This window comes from Centropristis striata, chromosome 6, assembly GCF_030273125.1.
Source record: "Centropristis striata isolate RG_2023a ecotype Rhode Island chromosome 6, C.striata_1.0, whole genome shotgun sequence".
NCBI classification, from domain to species: domain Eukaryota; kingdom Metazoa; phylum Chordata; class Actinopteri; order Perciformes; family Serranidae; genus Centropristis; species Centropristis striata.
The window spans coordinates 34,580,217-34,600,877 of NC_081522.1; the positions used below are offsets into that span (position 1 = coordinate 34,580,217).

The 20,661-nt window shown below is 38.6% G+C and overlaps 1 protein-coding gene across 1 annotated transcript in view; it reads left to right on the forward strand.

Moving 5' to 3' along the window:
• The first annotated feature begins 16,786 nt into the window (after window positions 1-16,786).
• The window catches only part of cttnbp2 (cortactin binding protein 2), a 148,261-nt gene continuing 144,386 nt past the window's right edge, over window positions 16,787-20,661 (forward strand). Inside the window, exon 1 of the mRNA XM_059334624.1 lies at window positions 16,787-17,069. Coding sequence (XP_059190607.1) covers window positions 16,941-17,069 — 129 coding nt within the window. The 5' untranslated portion in view covers window positions 16,787-16,940. The remainder of the gene's footprint in view (window positions 17,070-20,661) is intronic.

The following is a 20,661-nucleotide window of genomic DNA, read 5'->3' on the forward strand; positions in this document are numbered from 1 at the left end:
TGCTGTAAATGAAAATATGTTTATTCTCCACCAGGAGGCGACACATCCTCACAGTTGTAACAGATTCTTCACCATGAAAACGACGCACATTTGTTATGTCTAATGTAAAGCATCCTTATAGTAAAAATGTAATGTATTATTATTATTATTATTATTATTATTATTATTATTATTTGTATTATTATTACTATTATTACATGCAGAGATCAGCTGCTAAACTGCTGAACCAGAACTGATCTTAAAAAGCCACTTTGACACCAATATTAACTCTATGAAGTCTTGGGCTATTTTGTCCCTTTTTTAATCCTTTTCATGTCTTTTTGTGTCTTTGTAAGTCATTTTTTGTCTTTTTTGGTCATCTGTGTCTTTTTGTGTCTTTTTTGGTCATTTTGTGTCTGTTGTGTCTTTTTTAGTTGTTTTGTGTCTTTTTTTGTCATTTTGTGTTTTCTGTGTTTTTTTGTCATTCTGTCTTCTCATTTTGTGTCTTTTTTGGTCATTTTGCATCTTTTTTTTAGTCATTTTGTGTCTTTTTTGGTCATTTTGCATCTTTTTTTTAGTCATTTTGTGTCTTTTTTGGTAATTTTGTGTCTTTTTTTGGTAACTTTGTGTCTTTTTGGTCATTTTGTGTCTTTTTTTGGTCCTTTTGTGTTTTTTTTAGTCATTTATTCCAACGTAAAATGTGATTTTGAATCTTTTTTTAACTTTCAAAACACTATCATGCTCAATAAAATTTTTTAAATATTGCAAATGTGAACAAAGGTTGCAAATATAACATATCAGAGGGTTACATCCAGTTCTATCATTTTATACTAAATATATTTGAGCTTGTCTCCAGTTTTACTTGGTATATCATCATCAAACTGGAACTGGCCTCATGGAGTTTACAGCCAGAACTTTAGAGGTAAATTTACAGTAGGGCTCCACGCTGCTTTGTTTTCTAGTCTGGATGTGATGAAGAAGTCATGATTTGGAGCTTTTTCCAGGAGATTTTGGGTGAAATTTGTTAACTTCCTATGCATTCGTTTCTGTCTCTGTTTAGCAACTTTCAGTCTGTCCTTACATCACATGCATGGCTCCTTTTTCTCCACACAAACAAAATCAGTCAGATTTTTCATTTTATTTTAATTAACAAAGTATAAAAGCTTTCTTTTTTTTTTTTTTTTTTACCATTTATACACACAAAAAAAGCAGGGAAAAAAAATAAAACTACAAAACAGTCTATTTGCATGTAAATTAAAAATAGTAATAGTTTTCATTATAGAAAGAAAATTGACATTTTAAAAATGGTCTAGAAACATAAATGGCACGCTGTGAAAGTTCCTATGATTTCACTTTCAACTGGCTTTCTCAGCTTGTCTACATATCATATATAAATAAAGTTATTACTGTAAATAAAACATGTATTTTCAATAAATAGATTGACTCCAGAGGGTTAAACATACTGTAGGTTTAAGACTAAACTTATGTCACTTGTCTAAACTTTCGAGCAGTGAAAGTCCTCAGAAGTCTCCTGAAGTCAGCCGTCCTGAACTGGCTCTCCCACATTCTGCAGCTGACTGGCTTTGATTGACAGGCGGCAGAGCTGACGGCGCCGCGGGGCATGAAGTGACACGTCAGGAGTTTTACTCTCAGAGGAAGTGCAGATTATTTGCAGAAGGAACAATGTAAACATGTCAGAGCTGTGAGTATTGGATTACTTCAGGGCTGATAATGCACCACTTGTGTTTGCTGTGTTGTCATAATTCACAGACAGACAGAAGAGACTGTAACATGTACCTATAATGCATCATATATGTATTTACTTTTATATTGACTGTAGATTGGACAATGATAAAAGAAGAGCAGTTGTAGGAGTGAAAACAACAGCACCAATACTAGAAATATTACTTTTTTGTGACTTTTTGGTCACTTTGTGTCTGTTGTTGTTTTTTTTAGTTATTTTGTGTCTTTTTTTGGTCATTTTGAGTCTTTTTTTTTGTCATTTTGTGTCTTTTTTTATTCATTTTGTGTCTTTTTTTGGTCATTTTGTGTCTTTTTTTAGTCATTTTGTGTCTTTTTTTAGTCATTTATTCCAACATAAAATGTGATTTTGAATCTTTTTTTAACTTTCAAAACACAATCATGCTCAATAAAAAAATTAAATGTTGCAAATGTGAACAAAGGTTGCAAATCTAACATATAAGAGGGTTACATCCAGTTCTATCATTTTATACTAAATATATTTGAGCTTGTCTCCAGTTTTACTTGCATATCATCATCAAACTGAAACTGGCCTCATGGAGTTTACAGCCCGAACTTTAGTTTAACCCTCTGGAGTCCATCTATTATATGTATTTACTTTTATATTGGCTGTAGATTGGACAATGATAAAAGAAGAGCAGTTGTAGGAGTGAAAACAAGAGCACCAATACTAGAAATATTACTCTTAAAATAATTGATAATAACTAAAATCATTATCAAGAAACCCATGGAAAATGTCTAGATAACAGCTCTTAGAAAATATTGGTTATTCATGCCAGTTTATAAGGAGAAAAGGAGAAAGGAGAAAGTCAAATATAGTTAGTATAAAAATGCATAACTCGACGTTCCTCAATTTACTTCTTATATAGTCATGAAAAAAATCAGCTATAATGATAACAACAAAAATAGCTCATAAGAGTTTAATTTAAGAACTGATATCTACATTTTTTATGGTTTTTCTTGATAATAACTGAAATCATTATCAAGAAAACCATGGAAAATGTCTAGATATCAGTATCAGGATAATCATTATATTTGTCCAAACAAATGTACCTTTAGTTGTACCAGGCATTAAAATTAACAAGAAATTGGAGAAAACAAGGGTCTAATCCTTTTTTCCATGACTGTAGATCTAATTTAGTTGTTTTTATAGCAGTGGATGTTTAGGGGCAGATAGCAGGTCAACAGTAGATGCCACATAGAAGTGGTGTATATCACCTGAAAGATTAATTTGAGTAACTTTGGGAACATTTTCATTTACTTCTTTGCTGGAAACTGCTGAGAGTTTCCTAGGAAACCCACCTAGAGCATTCAGAGGGTATCTGTTTGTGGTTGTAAAGTTTCATGAGGCTGTGATTATCATTTTATATAGTGAGCTCAAGTTTCAAGAAATGATTTCACTGCAATTAAATAGCTCCAATGGGGACTAACATCATCACACATGAATACAACTGGAGTCCACAAGAGTCTCAGATTTCCAGTGATATCCAATTTATGCAATTTACAGACTGTTTAGAGACCCCAGTTTGCAGATTTTTTTTTTTTTAATTAGGCAAAAACTGCATGGTATTTGCACAAAGTGAGCATGTCTGTATGTCTATGGTCTGTATAGTGAACTCTATTTTGGCCAATCAGATTTAACCCTTTGGAGTTTGAGGCTTTTTTGTGGGTTTTGGACTCCTTTGCACTCTTTGTTTTCAGCACAACCCCACCTATATGACCTGATTATTATTGTCATTTTGACTTACTGGATCAACATTTTGAACACAAAAAAAATGTTTACAAAAAATACACATAAAAAAACCAAAAACACACAAAAAAATACAAAAAACACACAAAAAAAAACACACAAAAAACACACTCAGAACACACAAAACACACCAAAAACATAAAAAATTTACAAAAACACATAAAACCCCACATAAAAACCTACACAAAACACATAAAAACACACAAAGAAATTACAGTAAACACAAAAGATTGCATTAAAAATGCTGAATGCACACTGCAAAATTAGAAAAATCTCTGCAAAAAAAGTAAAATCATGTTACTACACTTGGTCAAGTTGTTTTTTTACCTTTGCTGAAAAAGAGTTGATGCATTAAATTGGACATGGAAACTTCTGGAAAAGCCAAAACTTTAGAGTTCAGCTGACAGCAGGGCTCCATGCTGCTTCGTTTTTACGTTGTGACGTCATGAAGAAGTCATGCTCCAGCGCTGTTGTGGACTCCAGAGGGTTAAGGAGGGACATATTTTAATTAATTTAGGTGACACAAACCTTTTGTGGCTCAGTAAAAGTGTAACTGGAGGCAGTATTAGGAGGTGATTTGCCTGTGGCTGTTCCAAAACTTCCCTCCTTGATATTACTTTTAAAAACACCAGTTTCTGAAACTTTCTTTGGCACAGCATTTCAAACTCGCTGCTGATGTTTAATCATGTCGACACTTTGGCAGAAACCTGCAGACTGTAAGGATCGGGGAGGAGGCGGCACCTCCACGCAGCGCTGAAGTCGTCAAGTTTCTGGATGACTCATCTTGGCATCTGGAGTCGGGCAGGTTGTGAACATCCTGACGCATCCTGATCCTGGGGCCTCGGTCTGCTCGGACAGGACGGGACAGAGAAGCAGTGGGGAGGAGGAAACACAGTTAAGTTGTTGACCCTGGCCCAAAGTGCAAAGGTTAGATCTGCTGCACCTGTCTGCATGAACACGCATGCATCTTCTTCTTATTCTCTTTTGAGTCCATGAAAGCGCCGGAGCATGACTTCTTCATGAGGTAAAAACAAAGCAGCATCCAGTCCTGCTGTCAGCTTTTCTCTAAAGTTTTGTTTCCATGTCCAATTTAATGCGTCAACTCTTTTTCAGCAAAGGTTAAAATCACCACGACCGAGTGCAACATGATTTTACTTTTTTTGCAGAGATTTTGCAGATTTTGCAGTGTGCATTCAGCATTTTTAATGCAATCTTTTGTTTTGTTCACTGTTTGTGTGATTTTGGGTGACTTTGTTTTTGTAAATTTTTGTGTTTTTTGTGACTTTTATGTGTGTGTTCTGTTTGTTTCTTTGTTTTTTGGGTATTTTTTGGTGCGTTTTTGTGTGTTTTTTGTAATTTTGTGTGCGTTTTTTTCCCCACGTTTTTTGTATTTTTTTTGTGTGTTTTTTTGTGTTTCAAAATGTTGATCCAGTAAGTCAAAATGACAAAATAATAATCAGGTGAGGTTGAGCTGAAAAAGATGATACCAGCATGGCATGGTGATCATTATTTAAGTTGCATATACAGGCGGAATGAAAAAGAGTCAAAAACCAACAAAATAGCCCCAAACTCCAAAGGGCTAATGCATAGGAAGTTGACAAATTTGAACCAAAATCTTCTGGACTTCAGAGGTTCAAGAATGTTTTATAGACATATTAACACATTAACACATTAACTCATTAACTCCAGTGTTTCCTAAACTGTTTTTCTGGGGACCCGGTTTCTAAAAATGACAAAACATCATTAGAAGAGCAACATGTGAACAAAACTTTTTACTCAACAAGATCTGGGCAGCCTGTGGCCTCGAGGTTAGGAATCGGGCTTGTAACCGGTTCGAATCCCAGGACTGACAGGTCAAGGACTGAAGTGCCCCTAACCCTGGATGTGACACGAAATCCAGCTATGTGTTATGCAGAGTTTGAATTTCACAATTGTGGCATTAATATAAATATAATAATTTTTTTCCGTCGACTACTCCTCCCAGAGTTTTGGTCGCACATACACTAAAAAGGTATCAAATCAAAGTGTGCTATTACTTTTATAAGGGTTTCAACAAACAGTTTTCAAATTATTCTGCAAAAACAACAATTTTTCTTCACAAAACACATATGTAGACGTTCAGGAAGAACTCAGGACGCTCAAAGTGAAGTCGGATCAATGATAGGTATTATGGTTTTGCCAAAAATGCTTTCTGTTCGAGGCCAGAAAATCAAGTCTGTCCACCTCTGGCTGCTGTCACTCTTCCGGAACATTCAGTTTTCAGTTAATTCTGTTGATTGCTTTGATCTGATTGCCTTTGATCTTTGCTGTGATTACAGTTACAGATACACACACACACACACACACACACACACACGCGCGTAAGCGTGCACACTCCTCACACATGCATACATATGCTTCAAACACACACACACACACACACACACACACACACACACACAGAGGTAACTTTATGTGATTTTCGCTACACACACACACAAATGCACGCGTAAGCGTGCACACTCCTCCAGATACACGTTTCTCACACACACACACACACACACACACACACACACACACACACACACACACACACACACACATATTTTGAGGTTAAAGGGCATAGTTTGAAATCTGTGAAGAATCTCATCAGAGTGTACACACACCGGCAGTAGCCCCCGTGGCCCTTTCAGAATTTCCCCAGAGGAAATTTTCTAGTTTTTATATATTGCAGTGAAATACAAGGCAGGGGTGAGAAAAATGTGACACAAGTGATATTATAAGACAGAAAGAGCTGTTCACATTCTGGTTCATAATGCAACTAAAAATCTTGCCGAAACTTACACATCACTCCTTTTTAAGTTTTTAGTCCAGCTCTTATTAAACTCTTTTACTTTTAATGAAGCTCAGTTTAAATTCAATCTTTCATTCACAATCATCTCTCATTAACCCGTCACGCTTCTTTAAAATCAGCTGATCTCAGGCGTGCACTCTTTGAGGTAAACAAACCAGATTTTGCCAGATTCTCAATCAGCCAATCTCCAAAAATCTCTTTCAACCTTCAATTTCAAAGGTTTCGTATTCACAGTTTCCCTCTCCGGTTGTTTTTATTTCATGGATCCTTGAAATTGGGACAAAATGCAGCGACTGAAGCCTTTCAGCGCTCAGACGAAGCACCTGCTCCTTCCACTCCACAGTCATGAGATCCTGGAGAGACAGAGAGAGACAGTGTGAGGAGACGACTGAGCTGAGAGCAGCGCTGACTTCAGATCAGCAGCAGGAGACTGAACAGAGGTCTGCTTCAGCTGCTGGCACCTCCTCAGGGAGACTCAGACGGAGATGTGGCCCAGATCCCTCCTCCTCCTCCTCCTCCTCCTCCTCCTCCTCCTCCTCCTCCTCCTCCTCTCTCTCTGTCCCTATCTGGACCGTCCACATCCTCCCATTTGAAGCTGTAGCCAGATATGAGATCCGGGGCTCACTCCTTTTTCTTTATTTCTTTCATTCACAATTATTTCTCATTAACCCTTCATGTTTCTATAAAATCAGCTGATCCCAGGCGTTCCTCCTCCTCCTCCTCCTCCTTCCTCCTCTTTCTCCTCCTCCTCTATCCTCTTCCTTTTTCTCCTTCTCCTCCTCCTCTTCCCCCACCACCTCCTCCTCCTCCCTCCTCCTTCTCCTCTTCCTCCCTCCTCTGCCCTCCTCCTCCTCTGTCCTCCTTCTCATCTTCCTTCTACTCCTCCTCCTTCTCCTCCTCTCTCCTCTCTCTCTCTCCTCCTCCTCCTCTGTCCTCCTCTTCCTTCTCCTCCCCCTCTCTCCTCCACCTTCTCCTCCTCCTGCTCCTCTCTCCTCCTGCTCCTCTCTTCTCCTTCTTTTCATCTCCTCCTCTGTCCTCCTCCTCTCTCCTCCTCCTCCTCCTCCTCCTCCTCCTCTCTATCTGGACCGTCCACATCCTCCCATTAGAAGCTGTGTCCAGGAGATCCGGGGCTCCTTCTTGTTCTAAGTCCTTCCTGTCTGTCTGCTGGTCCCAGTTGGTCCCAGTTGGCCCCTGGGAGCCGCAGCACACAGGCCCCAGTGAGTCGGCCCGGCAGCCCGCTGCCCTCTCAGTCCATCAGACCCTCGTCCACATAAAGGGGACCATTGTGCCGTGCTGTGTGTCCCAACAATGATCGAGTTAATATGAGCCAAGTGTCCCTGCAGGACAGGGGCAGGGGGAGGGGGAGGAGGAGGGGGAGGAGGAGGGGGCCCCATCCATCAGTGTCCCCTCGTCTCCTGCTGCACCGTTTCCTCCTGGTCCTCCTCTAACGGTCATGAGTTCGGCCCCGGGCTGCCGTCCCGTCCTCACGTCCCTGCTCGCCCTTCATGCAGCGGACCCTGTGGACATTTAGGGATCACTTCCAGAACAAACTGCACAAAAAACTACAACTACACTCCTCTATGTGCACTATTAAGGCACTCCAGTGTAGGGCTGCACGATTATGGCCAAAATGATAATCACGATTATTTTGAACAATATTGTAATCACGATTATTAATCATGATTATTCATCGTGTTAGGGGAAACATCTGTATTTTTATTGCACTACTTTTAAACAAACAATAGAAACAGTTTTTAGTGTCCGGTGCTTGTTGTAAACAAACAGAGATCACTAAGTGAACACCTCCTGCAGCAGCAGCACATACACACTGTACTGCCACAGAGCTAGCTGTTAGCCTGTTAGCAATTTGCAGACTGGACGTTTTGCAGGGGGGTTAACATCCCCTCTGGCTCTGCAGCTGGGAAAGACTGCTGCAGGAGGACTGTGCCGCTTCTTACCCTTCTTAACTCATTAAGAAGAGTAAGAAGGAGTCTTACTCTTCTTCTTAAGTCATTAGACTTTTTCTAATGTATCTTGTAAAGACCTACTTATAAAATACAGTAGTTTTACATGAATTAGATTTTTAAAATTTTAATTTTACATTTTTCATTTTTTTCTTTTTATGAAAAAATATTTTAAACAATTTTTCCCCCCGATTTTTAAACTTTGAAGTGTGAAGTGAAGTGAAGTGAAGTCATTTGGTGTCTTTTTTTGTCATTTTGTGTCTTTTTTTTGGGGGTCATTTGGTGTCTTTTTTTGGTCATTTTGTGTCTTTTCTTGGTCATTTGGTGTCTTTTTTTGTAATTTTGTGTCTTTTTTGGTCATTTTGTTTCTTTTTTTGGTCATTTGGTGTCTTTTTTTGGTCATCTGGTGTCTTTTTTTGGTCATTTGGTGTCTTTTTTAGTAATTTGGTGTCTTTTTTTTTGTAATTTTGTGTCTTTTTTTAGTAATGTTGTGTCTTTTTTTGGTCATTTTGATGCTGCCTCCAGCGGCCCCCAGGTAATTTGAGTTTGAGACCCCTGGTGTAAATGCTGCAGCTTTCTCCTTAACTCTAAATATGTATATATAAAGTGGATCAGAGGCTCTAATTGCACCCAGTTTGTGTAAGTACGGACAAGTTTCTCTCTGTCTGTGTGCATGAGAAACTTGTGTCTGTGTGAACAGGATCAGGCAGGTAGAGGGAATAAAAGTGTCAATCAAGTGTCACCTCAGCCGAAAGATTAGTTCAGAGTGTGCAGACAATTCAGCTAAAAGTGTCTATTTACACTTTCCTCACAAGTTAATACGCTATTACTGAGTTAAAACATCTTAATAAGTACTTCAAAGTAAGAAATATAACCAGATTTTCTTTTAACCCTCTGAAGTCCAAGAGAGCGCTGGAGCACGACTTCTTCATGACGTCACAACGTAAAAACAAAGCAGCATGGAGCCCTGCTGTCAGCTGAACTCTAAAGTTTTGGCTTTTCCACAAGATTCTATGTCCAATTTAATGCATCATCTCTTTTTCAGCAAAGGTAAAAAAACACCTTGACCAAGTGTAGTAACATGATTTTACTCTTTTTGCAGAGATTTTTCTAATTTTGCAGCGTGCATTCAACATTTTCTAATGCAATCTTTTGTGTTTACTGTTTTTTTGTGTTTTTTGTCATTTCTTTGTGTATTTTTACGTGTTTTTTTTTACGTTTTTTGTGGGGTTTTTTTGTAAATTTTGTCATTTTCCAATGTTTTTGTGTGTTTTGAGTTTGTTTTTATGTTGTTTTTTGGTGTGTTTCTGTGTTTTTTCTGTGTATTTTTTTCAAATTTTCCTGTGTTTTTTTTATGTGTATTTTTGTTATCTTTGTGTATTTTTATGTGTTGTGTGTGTTTTTATGTTTTGTTTGTGTTTTTGTAGATTTTGTAATATTTTTTTTATGTTTTTGGTGTGTTTTTGTGTGTTTTGAGTGTGTTTTTTATTTTGTGTGTGTGTTTTTGGTGTGTTTTTTGTGTGTTTTTTGTGTTTTAATGTGTATTTTTTGTAAACATTTTTTTGTGTTTTTTTTGTGTTCAAAATGTTGATCCAGTAAGTCAAAATGAAAATAATAATCAGGTCATATAGGTGAGGTTGTGCTGAAAACAATGATACCAACACGTCATGGTAAAGAGTTTTATGTGGTTTATACAGGCAGAATGAAAAGGAGTTAAATACACAACCAAAACTCTCTGCAGACTCTTTAACCTGACGGTGCAGGAAGTAACTCAGGTGAGGCCTTCCAGTTACCTTATTATGTTTTAATAGTGTGAGCAGTGTATAGTGTGACAATCAGACAAAAGGCTGCTGGCACGCCCGCCCGTGTTTCCGGCCCAACTGCTCATTTAAGTTTCATGCTCGGCGTAGGATCGACTCCAGCGGCTGCCAAGAGCTGCAGACTGAGAAACCTGCTGTGTGGAACAAGCAGCAACAACACACACAACAGCAAAGGCGGAACATTAATCTAAAAGGTCATAAAAGTCATAATAGCATGGTTTATAGAGAGCTCAGGGACAATGTTGGGAAGTTTTACTCTGCAAAATGGCTGCAAAAAAAACATTTAATTACACAGCTTTAAAGATTTTCTTTACAAAAAGCCACTTGCAGCTCTGCATGTATTAAAAACAGCGTTAACTTGAATTGCTTGGCAGCCGTTTGTTGCTTTGTGTTGCTTGCTTGCATGGCGACATGCACTGAATCGTGGAAATTGTTGTTGCATTACTGCACTAATGTTTTGCTGGTTCCTGTTGCTATGCATGTCCCATGCATTGATTTGAGCAGTGGTTTTCAGCCTGGGAGCCTCACAGGGCCTTGAGGGAGTTCCAGGGGGTCCCAGAAACACAAGGAATTGTCTATTTTTTACACTATTTAACCCTCTGAACCCCAAAAGTTTGTTTTCTTTAAAAGATTGCCAAAAACACACAGTTTATCGGATAAGATCATTTTCACACAAAAAAGGAAAGCGAACAGAACCTATGTCTTAAAATATCTTCAAATAACATTTTTCCTGTTTGTTTTTGTTTTTTTCCCAATAGCTGGTGGACCTGGTGGACATTATAACTGTGTTATTCTGCACAAAAGACACATTTGAGTTGTTAACCCAATGTAAAAAAATTTCTGCCGGGGGAAGGTAAAAAAAATCCTGTTTCTTCCATTTTGCAGTTTAAAAAAAAAAAAGTTGTTTTTTTTCTTTCTTTTTTTCTCCTCCTGTGTCATCATTGTCACTGTTGCACAGAGATTGTCTTCATGATGCGTTCAAAAATGACAGCAGATAATTATAAAACTTCCTGTAACTCATTGAGAGAAATGATCCTGTGGAGATTTATTTTCTGGGGTGGTGGATGTGGAGGGTCGGGGGTCGTTGTCCCATGGCCACATCATCCGGAGTCCCCCGTTAATCAGCAGCTAATGACGAGCTTCTTTTCAGAGGGGGGAGAGATTATCTCCACATGACAGCTCCATCTCCGCTGATCTGTCTCAAATCTAGACACGAGTTTGGGATTTGACACATGACAAGACAGTAAGGGAGGAAAAGAGAAAAGATCTCTGTGGGAAAAACGAGAATTCACATTTGGAAGTCTGCCGTTGGATAACAGGACGCTGAGTGACAGCCTTCTGCAGATACAACGTTCAGGGAAGTTATAGTGGTAAAAAAAAAAAGCTTTTGAAAATACTGTGGGGTAAGAAAAATATGATTTTGAATGGTTGGAGTCAAGTCAAGGTTTATTTCTATAGCACATTTTGATCAAAGTGCTGTGCAAATATAAAAATAGTAGTAGATAATAAATACAGATATACATACGAACTAAGCTAAAAAGTCATCAATAAAACACATATTCAATCAATCAATAAAATATGAGAAATAAAATGAATGAACTGTGCTTGCACGTTAAAAAAAAACTAAAAACCAGGAAGGTTGCTTTCAGCAGCTTTCTTTTGTTTTGATTGCTGCAACAAAACAGCTGCAACAGATCAAAGAATATTGTCAAAAAACACAAAAACACAGTTTTATCCTTATTGCAGAAAATGTGGATTTCCAGGTTTATCCAACAAGGTTTGACACATTTTCCTGAGCAGAAAAGTTTGAGAAAAAGGCATGTAATCCTAAAAAAAGGCATGTAAAACTGTAAAAAAATAAAATAAAAATAAAATAAAATAATAATAAAAAAATTTAAAAAAAGCTTTTGAAAGCCTGTGGGGTAAAAAAAGGGTTAAGTTTCAATGGTTTGAGTCAAATCAAGGTTTATTTCTAAACAACCTATAGTAGTAGATAATAAATACAGCAATAAATCAACTAAGAAACTAAGATAAACAAACTCATTCAACAAATAAATAAAATCAATAAAACATAATAAAATAAAATGAGCTGTGCTTACACGATAAAAACAAAACCAGAAAACTGAGGAAAAAAGTTTGAGTTGCTTTCAGTATGCAGCTGCAACAGATCAAAGAGAAATGTCAAAAAACAACAACAAAAAACACAGATTTATCCTTATTGGAATAAACATGGATTTCCAGGTTTATCCAACAAGGTTTGATACATTTTCCTGAGCAGAAAGGTTGAGAAAAAGGCATGTAATCCTACAAAAAAAGTACAATAACACAGTATATTTACTCATGCTGACACAAAATCACACATCCTTTAAGTCATCACACGGTGATATGCTCTCATTGTAACCAGCGACAGTTGATCGTGCAACATTTGACCTAAATAGGGACTTAATAACCTCATTCTGGACGACCAGGCTGGATCAGCGTCCCTTAATCCTAAACGGCACATCTGGGAGCTGAGAGGGACCCGGATCCTCGCTCTGCTGCTCTGGGATAAACATTTGAACTCCGAGCATCGACTCTGTGTAAGATTAACATGAGGGCTTTTGGTTTGGAGTCCTTTCCTTTATGGTTTTCTTTTATTACACACACTGTAAAAAATGTTTGTAAAAATTACAGTAAAACACTGTCAAATTGCATCAGAAATAGGCCGTAAAATTAAAAATGTAATATCACCGTAGTAGATGCTTGTAATTACCATAAATCAAGGAATAATGCAAAACTTTTAGACTGTAGAAAACACAGTTTTTTCATGTAAAATGAATGGAGAAATACCATAATGTCACAAGGACACAATCACCCTAAAAATAAAGGCACTACTCAGTCTAAATTACATTTTTTGCTGATTTTTACATTTAAAATTACAGTAGAAAACTCCCTGTATTTTTTATGGTGAAATTCTGGCAACCACAGCTGCCGGTATTTTACCGTAAACTAAACAGATTTTTTTTTACAGTGCATGCAGGCTGTAAAGGTTGAGTTTGTGCAGAGAACATGAGGTGTAGCTGTAACGGGCTGTGACAGGGGGTGCCAGACTCCTGCATTTGAAGGAGTTCTTCAGTGTTAGACCCCATTTGGTTGAAAGTAAAGATATGTAAGATTATGTGATAGGTTTTTGTGTTTCTATAATAAGCTCAGAGGAAGAAAGGCTTCTAGACTTTTGAAGGAAACACTGATTTCCTCTTTATGACTTTGAGTTGAAATGCGTGCAACAGTGAAACTACACAAACAGAAAAAAAGACCCCTTAAATATTTAACTATTTCACTATGTGATCGCTGAAATATACTATATATGTTGTGTTTTATTTGACTTTGTTAATATTGCAGCTGTGGCAAGAAGTTGATTTGATGATTTTCTGTATAAAACATGCAATAAGCGACTGAATCATGCAGTATTATTGCTTTAACTATCCAACAGTATTAGTTTAAACTAGCTCCACCACTGAAACATTGCTTACAGGTTGCATGAATGCATCAGCAACAATATAACATGTGCATCATATATATATCACACCATGACGCTGTGCAAAAAGTCAATAAAAATCAGGATGCATCTGATTCACAATTCAGAGCATTTATTTACGAAAACAAAAGTTTATCAGTTTTATTATTATATTGTCTTTGCACATAGTTCAGTTGAATATGTGTGAAAAGGGATTAGCAAATTAACATAATCTGTTCTACTTATGTTGTAGTAAATGACCCAAAGTGCCAAAAAATACATTTAAAAACTCAACATTAGTGTCCGTTTCCAGAAATTATGACCCAGTTATTCAAGATAAACCACAGACCTTATTGTGAGCAGTTTGGTGAAAGAACTATACTACAAAGACGATAATTCTTAAACTTTTAAACATTTTTTTGGGGCATTTTAAGCACCTCAAGCTAAATTCCATCTATTGCAATTATAATGGAGAGATCTTTTCAGTCAATATCTCTGCAGCCTACACCAAAACAAGCTAGACTGATAGATAACACTACAGGTAAGATGAAAAAAATGGGGTGAACTTTCCCTTTAATGAAAATTTAATTGAACCATCAATTTGTTTTTGGGGGTTATGGGACCTCAGTATTTACAAAAAAAAAAGAGAGCTGGATATGTCCCGGCATGGTTATGTACATAAACAAATGAAATATGAAATAGAACAAAGGTGAGATTATGTGATTTACACAATAATTTCTGAAATTTTTCATCTATTTTCTAAATATTTGTCTTCATCTTTGTCATTTTACAGCTTCAGGGTAACCTACAAACCTCTAATGCAATTATATTTGATAGAATGTAGACATCTCTGTAACAATCTAGAAGGATAAAAAGCACTTTCATGAAAATTTAAGTCAAGCATCAGTTTGTTTTTTGGGGCAATGACCTCAGAAACAGACTGGATATGACCTTGAATGGTTATATGCATGCTTAATGAAATAATTTCTTCAATTTTTCACCTATTTTCTAAATATTGTCTCTACCTTTGTCATTTTATTGTTCCACCGCTCCCTGCAGGTCCCTGAGCCCCGGTTTGGGAACCATCCAGTGGCTTATTTTACAGCTTCAGAGGTTTAATTTACGTTTCAGTCAACATCCCAATAAAACATAATAACACATACATTTAAATAAAACTCAACAGTAGTGTCCATTTCCAGAATGATGACCCAGTTATTCAGGATAACCTACAAACCTCTAGTGCCATTATATATGATAGAAGGTAGACACCCTGAAACAATCTAGCCGGATAAAAAGCACTACAGGTAAGAGAAAAAAAGGGAACTTTCACTTTCATGAAAATTTAAGTGAGGCATCAGTTTGTTTTTTGGGTTCATGACCTCAGAAACAGACTGGATATGGCCTTGAATGGTTATATGCGTGCTTAATGAAACAATTTCTTCAATTTTCCACCTATTTTCTAAATATTTGTCTCCACCTTTTGTCATTTTATTGTTCCACCGGTCCCTGCAGGTCCCTGAGCCCCGGTTTGGGAACCATCCAGTGGCTTATTTTACAGCTTCAGAGGTTTTTATTTACATTTTGTAAACATTTTGTAAACATTTTGTAAACATTTTGTAAACATTTAGCAAATAACGCAAACAAATACATTTCTGATATCAGCAACATCACTTTAATGAAAATTTAAGTGACCAATATCTAAATTTAAATAAAACTCAACAGTAGTGTCCATTTCCAGAAATTATGACCCAGTTATTCAGGATAACATACAAACCTCTAGTGCAATTACAATTGATAGAAGGTAGACATCTCTGAAACAATCTAGACAGATAAAAAGCACTACAGGTAAGAACAAACATGGGATCTTTCACTTTGATGAAAAATCAGTTTGTTTTTTGGGTTCATGACCTCAGAAACAGACTGGATATGGCCTTGAATGGTTATATGCGTGCTTAATGAAATAATTTCTTAAATTTTTCACCTATTTTCTAAATATTTGTCTCCACCTTTGTCATTTTATTGTTCCACCGGTCCCTGCAGGTCCCTGAGTCCCGGTTTGGGAACCATCCAGTGGCTTATTTTACAGCTTCAGAGGTTTTTATTTACATTTTGTAAACATTTAGCAAACAATGCAAACAAATACATTACTGATATCAACATTAGAGTCTGTTTCCTGTAATTACGAGCCAGTTATTCAAGATAAACCACAAACCTCTAGTGCCTTTATATTTGAGGCCAATATCTCTGAAAGACTTTGAAACAATAATAAATAGCTCTAAATGTAAGAGGAAAAAATGGGAACTTTCACTTTCATGAAAATTTAAGTGAGGCATCAGTTTGTTTTTTGGGTTCATGACCTCAGAAACAGACTGGATATGGCCTTGAATGGTTTTGTGCATGCTTAATGAAATAATTTCTTCAATTTTTCACCTTTTTTCTAAATATTTGTCTCCACCTTTGTCATTTTATTGTTCCACCGGTCCCTGCAGGTCCCTGAGCCCCAGTTTGGGAACCATCCAGTGGCTTATTTTACAGCTTCAGAGGTTTTTATTTACATTTTGTAAACATTTAGCAAACAACGCAAACAAATACATTTCTGATATCAGCATTACATCACTTTAATGAAAATGTAAGTGACCAATATCTAAATTTAAATAAACCTCAACATTAGTGTCCATTTCCAGAAATTATGACCCAGTTTTTCAGGATAACCTACAAACCTCTAGTGCAATTACAATTGATAGAAGGTAGACATCTCTGAAACAATCTAGACAGATAAAAAGCACTACAGGTAAGAACAAACATGGGATCTTTCACTTTGATGAAAAATCAGTTTGTTTTTTGGGTTCATGACCTCAGCAACAGACTGGATATGGCCTCGAATGGTTATGTGCGTGCTTAATGAAACAATTTCTTCAATTTTCCACCTATTTTCTAAATATTTGTCTCCACCTTTTGTCATTTTATTGTTCCACCGGTCCCTGCAGGTCCCTGAGCCCCGGTTTGGGAACCATCCAGTGGCTTATTTTACAGCTTCAGAGGCCGACAAATGCTGCTGTCAATCACCGTGTCAGGACGCACCTCCTTTCCAGTTGGGAGCGCACCGGGGCTTCGCATCTGGATTTTTACGCGTCGGTCGGGTCGGTCCACGCCCACTAGACTGCCCGCTTCCCCCGCTGCGGCCCGCACACTCCGCTGAGGACTTTTTCACGGCGGAGCCCTCTCTCTCTCTCTCTCCCCCACACTCTCTCCTTCCCAGCTCCTTCAATTTGTCAAATCTCTTTCTCTTTTCAATGGCCGTGCGTGGCGTGATTTGCACTCAGCAGCGCAATAGTTAATGAGTGCCGGATGCGCCCTCACTCCAGCAGACCGCTACAGTACGAAGATGGCGTCGGAGGGAGCCAGCGGAGAGCAGCCTCCTCCGGTACAAACACTGGCAACCGCCGTGCTGGGAAGTGTCGACACGGTAAGACACCGGGGGGCTGTTCGGGGGCGACACTCACGGGTGGGTTTTTCTTTTTAGCGGTGTGGCGTGGAAGGAAGTAGCCGCTCAGGAGGGAAAAAGGAGGCAGAAATGCAGTGCGCATCTATTTCTGCTCGTGAAGCAACAGCGGTGGGCAGCCGGAGCCTCGCGACAATGTCTGGAGAAAAACAAGGGGCTCGTGCTCGGGTTAAGGTGAAAAAAATGACTGTTGAGAAACGACACAATATGGTGTTTTTTTCCCCACGTCTGAGCGCCACGGTGAAGCCTTTTGTTCGCCTCTGCCGGCTGCTTTGAACGTCTCATCCCGCAGTTGTAACGTTATCCTGCGTCTGATCGAGCAGAAAGCGTCGCTGGCTGCTCAGGTTGTTGCTCTATCTCTCTCAGTAAATAAGGGTTAATACGCAGAGACTTAAAGCGAGCTGTGTGTCTGGTTGCAGGAGAGTTAAATGTGGAAAATAGAAGCTTTTATCAAGCATGGTGGCTGATTTGACGTTTATTCCACCTTTTTTTGGTATTTTATTCCATGCAAATTAAATGCATCTGGCCTGCGGAGCTGATTGTGGCATGAAAATGGGTTTTCACCACCAGTCAGTCCTGCATGGATCCTCACAGGCTTCCATAGCTTGTAGCAGCTCACCTTGGAAGAGCTGCCAGTCCCTCCACAGGTTTTTCCACTGATTTGCTAAGCATTTCTTATAAAAGTACAGTTTGTTGCCACTAACAAGGGTTCAGCTTCTCTTGTTTACACACACATAGTTGTGACTTCTCACAGGTTGCAGCAGATGTTTCAGGGCAGCAGATAGTCCTGATCAAACCTCCTCGCTCCGCTCCGCTCCGGGATGCAAAGCTGTCAGACTGTTTCTATCGACCTGACGACTGATGCAAAATGGGCAGTGATGCTTCTACCACTTGGGGTTTTGCTCTTGTTGTGTTTCATTGAACTTTGAGTGCCACAATCAGAAAAATAGCACTTTTTTTGGGAGATTTGAAGAGGTGGGCTTGTGTGGAGTTGCTGGAATAGAAAGCAGCCCCGGTCCCGGAGGTGGGTGGGCGGCAGAGTGGGTGTTGAGGTGGGGGTTGGTTGGTTTGAGCGGTGAGCTGAGGAGATGGTGGAGAAAGAGAAAGAGAGAGAGAGAAGAGCTGCGGGGGTGGATGCAGGGCAGAGGCAGCACGGTTGGAGAAGGAGGAGGAGGAGGAGGAGGAGGTGGGGGGGTTGAGGCCCTGTTCACCAGACACCTTTCTAAATTGGTCTTAATTTCAGTGACTCAGCTGGCATAGCTGGGAGTACCGTGTCAGCCAGCCCCCCTCCCTCCTCCGAGCGCGCTCAGATCTGCCTCGAGGCTACTTTACATTTGAGGTGAACAGGTGCTGCGGAGACATGGGAGCCTCCTCAGCTCACCCGCCGCTCTGCCAGCACACTCTTCTTCTTCTTCTTCCCCTTCTCCGGGCTTCCGCTTCCCTTCTTCCCCCACCGCCTCCACCATCATGCCAGCCGTGGTTAAATAAAGCACTTTGCTCTTTGCTCACCTCCCCTTCAGATGCTCTGTTGTTGCCCCCAAGGAGGTGGGGGGGGAAGTTTCTCATTTGTGAGGACTCTGAAGTAGCGGCCCTTCAGAGGTCCACAGCGGGGTCAGAGGTCAATGAAAGGCACTCTGCAGGTCGCCACCCACACGTTAACGTAGTTAGTTCGGCACGCAGCAAGTTAGAGCAAACAGGACTCATGCTGAGTGTTTTAAAGTTTGAAAAATGCTTAATTTGAACAAATATTTAACAGTTAGATTGAATATACCTTAACCCTCGATGGCAGGGATGGGCAACTTAAATGCTGGAGGGGGCCACAATTTTTCATCAACACTACCACAGGGCCACATATAGGACTGTGCACTTAACCAGATATGATGAAACTGCAATTTTAAATATGTTTACAGTGCAGTTACTTAACATATTTCATGCTAAATGCATGTGTAACAGAATGAATAGGAATACAAAAGGTTTGAAGCAAATAAAAAATAACCACTTACTGTGATTTCTTTTGTTTTCAGTGCAAGAACAGCAGACCAACATTAATTGCAAGAAGTCATTTTGTGCATTTTTACACTGCACTTTTAAGATTTCATGCTCAAATGCATGTAGTTGTACTGAGGGCCACTTTAAGTGAAGGTGCGGGCCGTATGTGGCCCCCGGGTCTCCAGTTGCCCATCCCTGCTCTATGGTACGGTGTTGCCCTCAGGCCCCATTTTTGGCCTGTCGAATTTCTACAATGCATGTTTTTGAGTGATGCGATACTTTAAAAAAGAGAGAAGAGTATAGGGAACCAATAGCAATGCTTTCATTTGTCACATGACCTCCAGGAGGCCAAATTAAAACCCTTTTTTGCAGACTTTTCCAAAGGAAACAGCTTTGCCATTTTGCGCCACAAAAAGCACCCAAAATGTCATTTCCTGGCCTTTTTCCATCTGGAAAAAAAAAATTCCTACTGATAGAACCTTCATATTCTATAGTTTCATGCTATTTATTTTCTAATTAAATACTGGAAAATTGTTAAAATGCAATTGAACTTAGACTGTTCAAGACATTCATTTCAATTGGTCGTTGGTTCAATGGTACAATGTTGCCATCAGGCAACATTCAGACAAGAAACCGGTTAAATCTGAAGTTTATTGTATGTATGTTTATGTATATGTACGGACGGGTTGATGGCTAATTCTTCCATCCCAGTCTTCCTGTCCTGTCCACCCCTATTGCCTGTTAAGCGTCTTTGTGTGTCTAGAAATGCGCTATATAAATTAAATGTATAATAATAATAATAATAATAAAAAAGTTCCTTTGATGATGTTTTTAAATTTAAAATGTTTTGTATTGTACCCAGTTGAAGCTAATGAATCTTTCACAGATGTTTATTAAATAAATCATGTTCAAATTATGTATAAATTATTAACACTTTTTCAATTATTGTGGACCGTTATGGTACAATGTTGCCTATTAGCTACAAAAACTTAAAAAAAATTTTTTTTCCTTACTGGTATGATAATGTTTACCCATGGAGGGTTAAGAAAAAAGCTTTACTTTCAACATAATTCAATTCAAAGGGTAGAAAAAGAACAATATGAGCAAATATACAAAGAATATACATGTATGTAAATATACAGTTTTGCAAGAGAGAGGCAGGTACAGGAATAAATAGTCTTTAAAGTGCAAGTTGTGCAGTGTGCTGTGCAATAGTGCAAGTCAGATGTGAGATAACAGTAAGTTGTTGACCAAGAGGTAGTGCAAATAAAGTCATGTGTACATAAGTCATAATAACTGGATAGCTTATCCTGGTTAATAGCTAGTTAGCTATTGTGGAGTCTGATGGCAGTGGGGAAGAATAATTGACACAATCAGTCTTTTAACGTTTGAAATAAAAAAAATCCCCCATCAGAACCTCATGATGCAGCCAGTTTTCTCCCGTGTAGAGCCGACTGATATGGGATTATTGAGACAGAAACTCATACTGATTTTAGGGGAGGAAAACTCCTCCATAACAGATATGGTGGCCGATAAAGTAACTTTTTTAAGTGGGAATGAACATAGA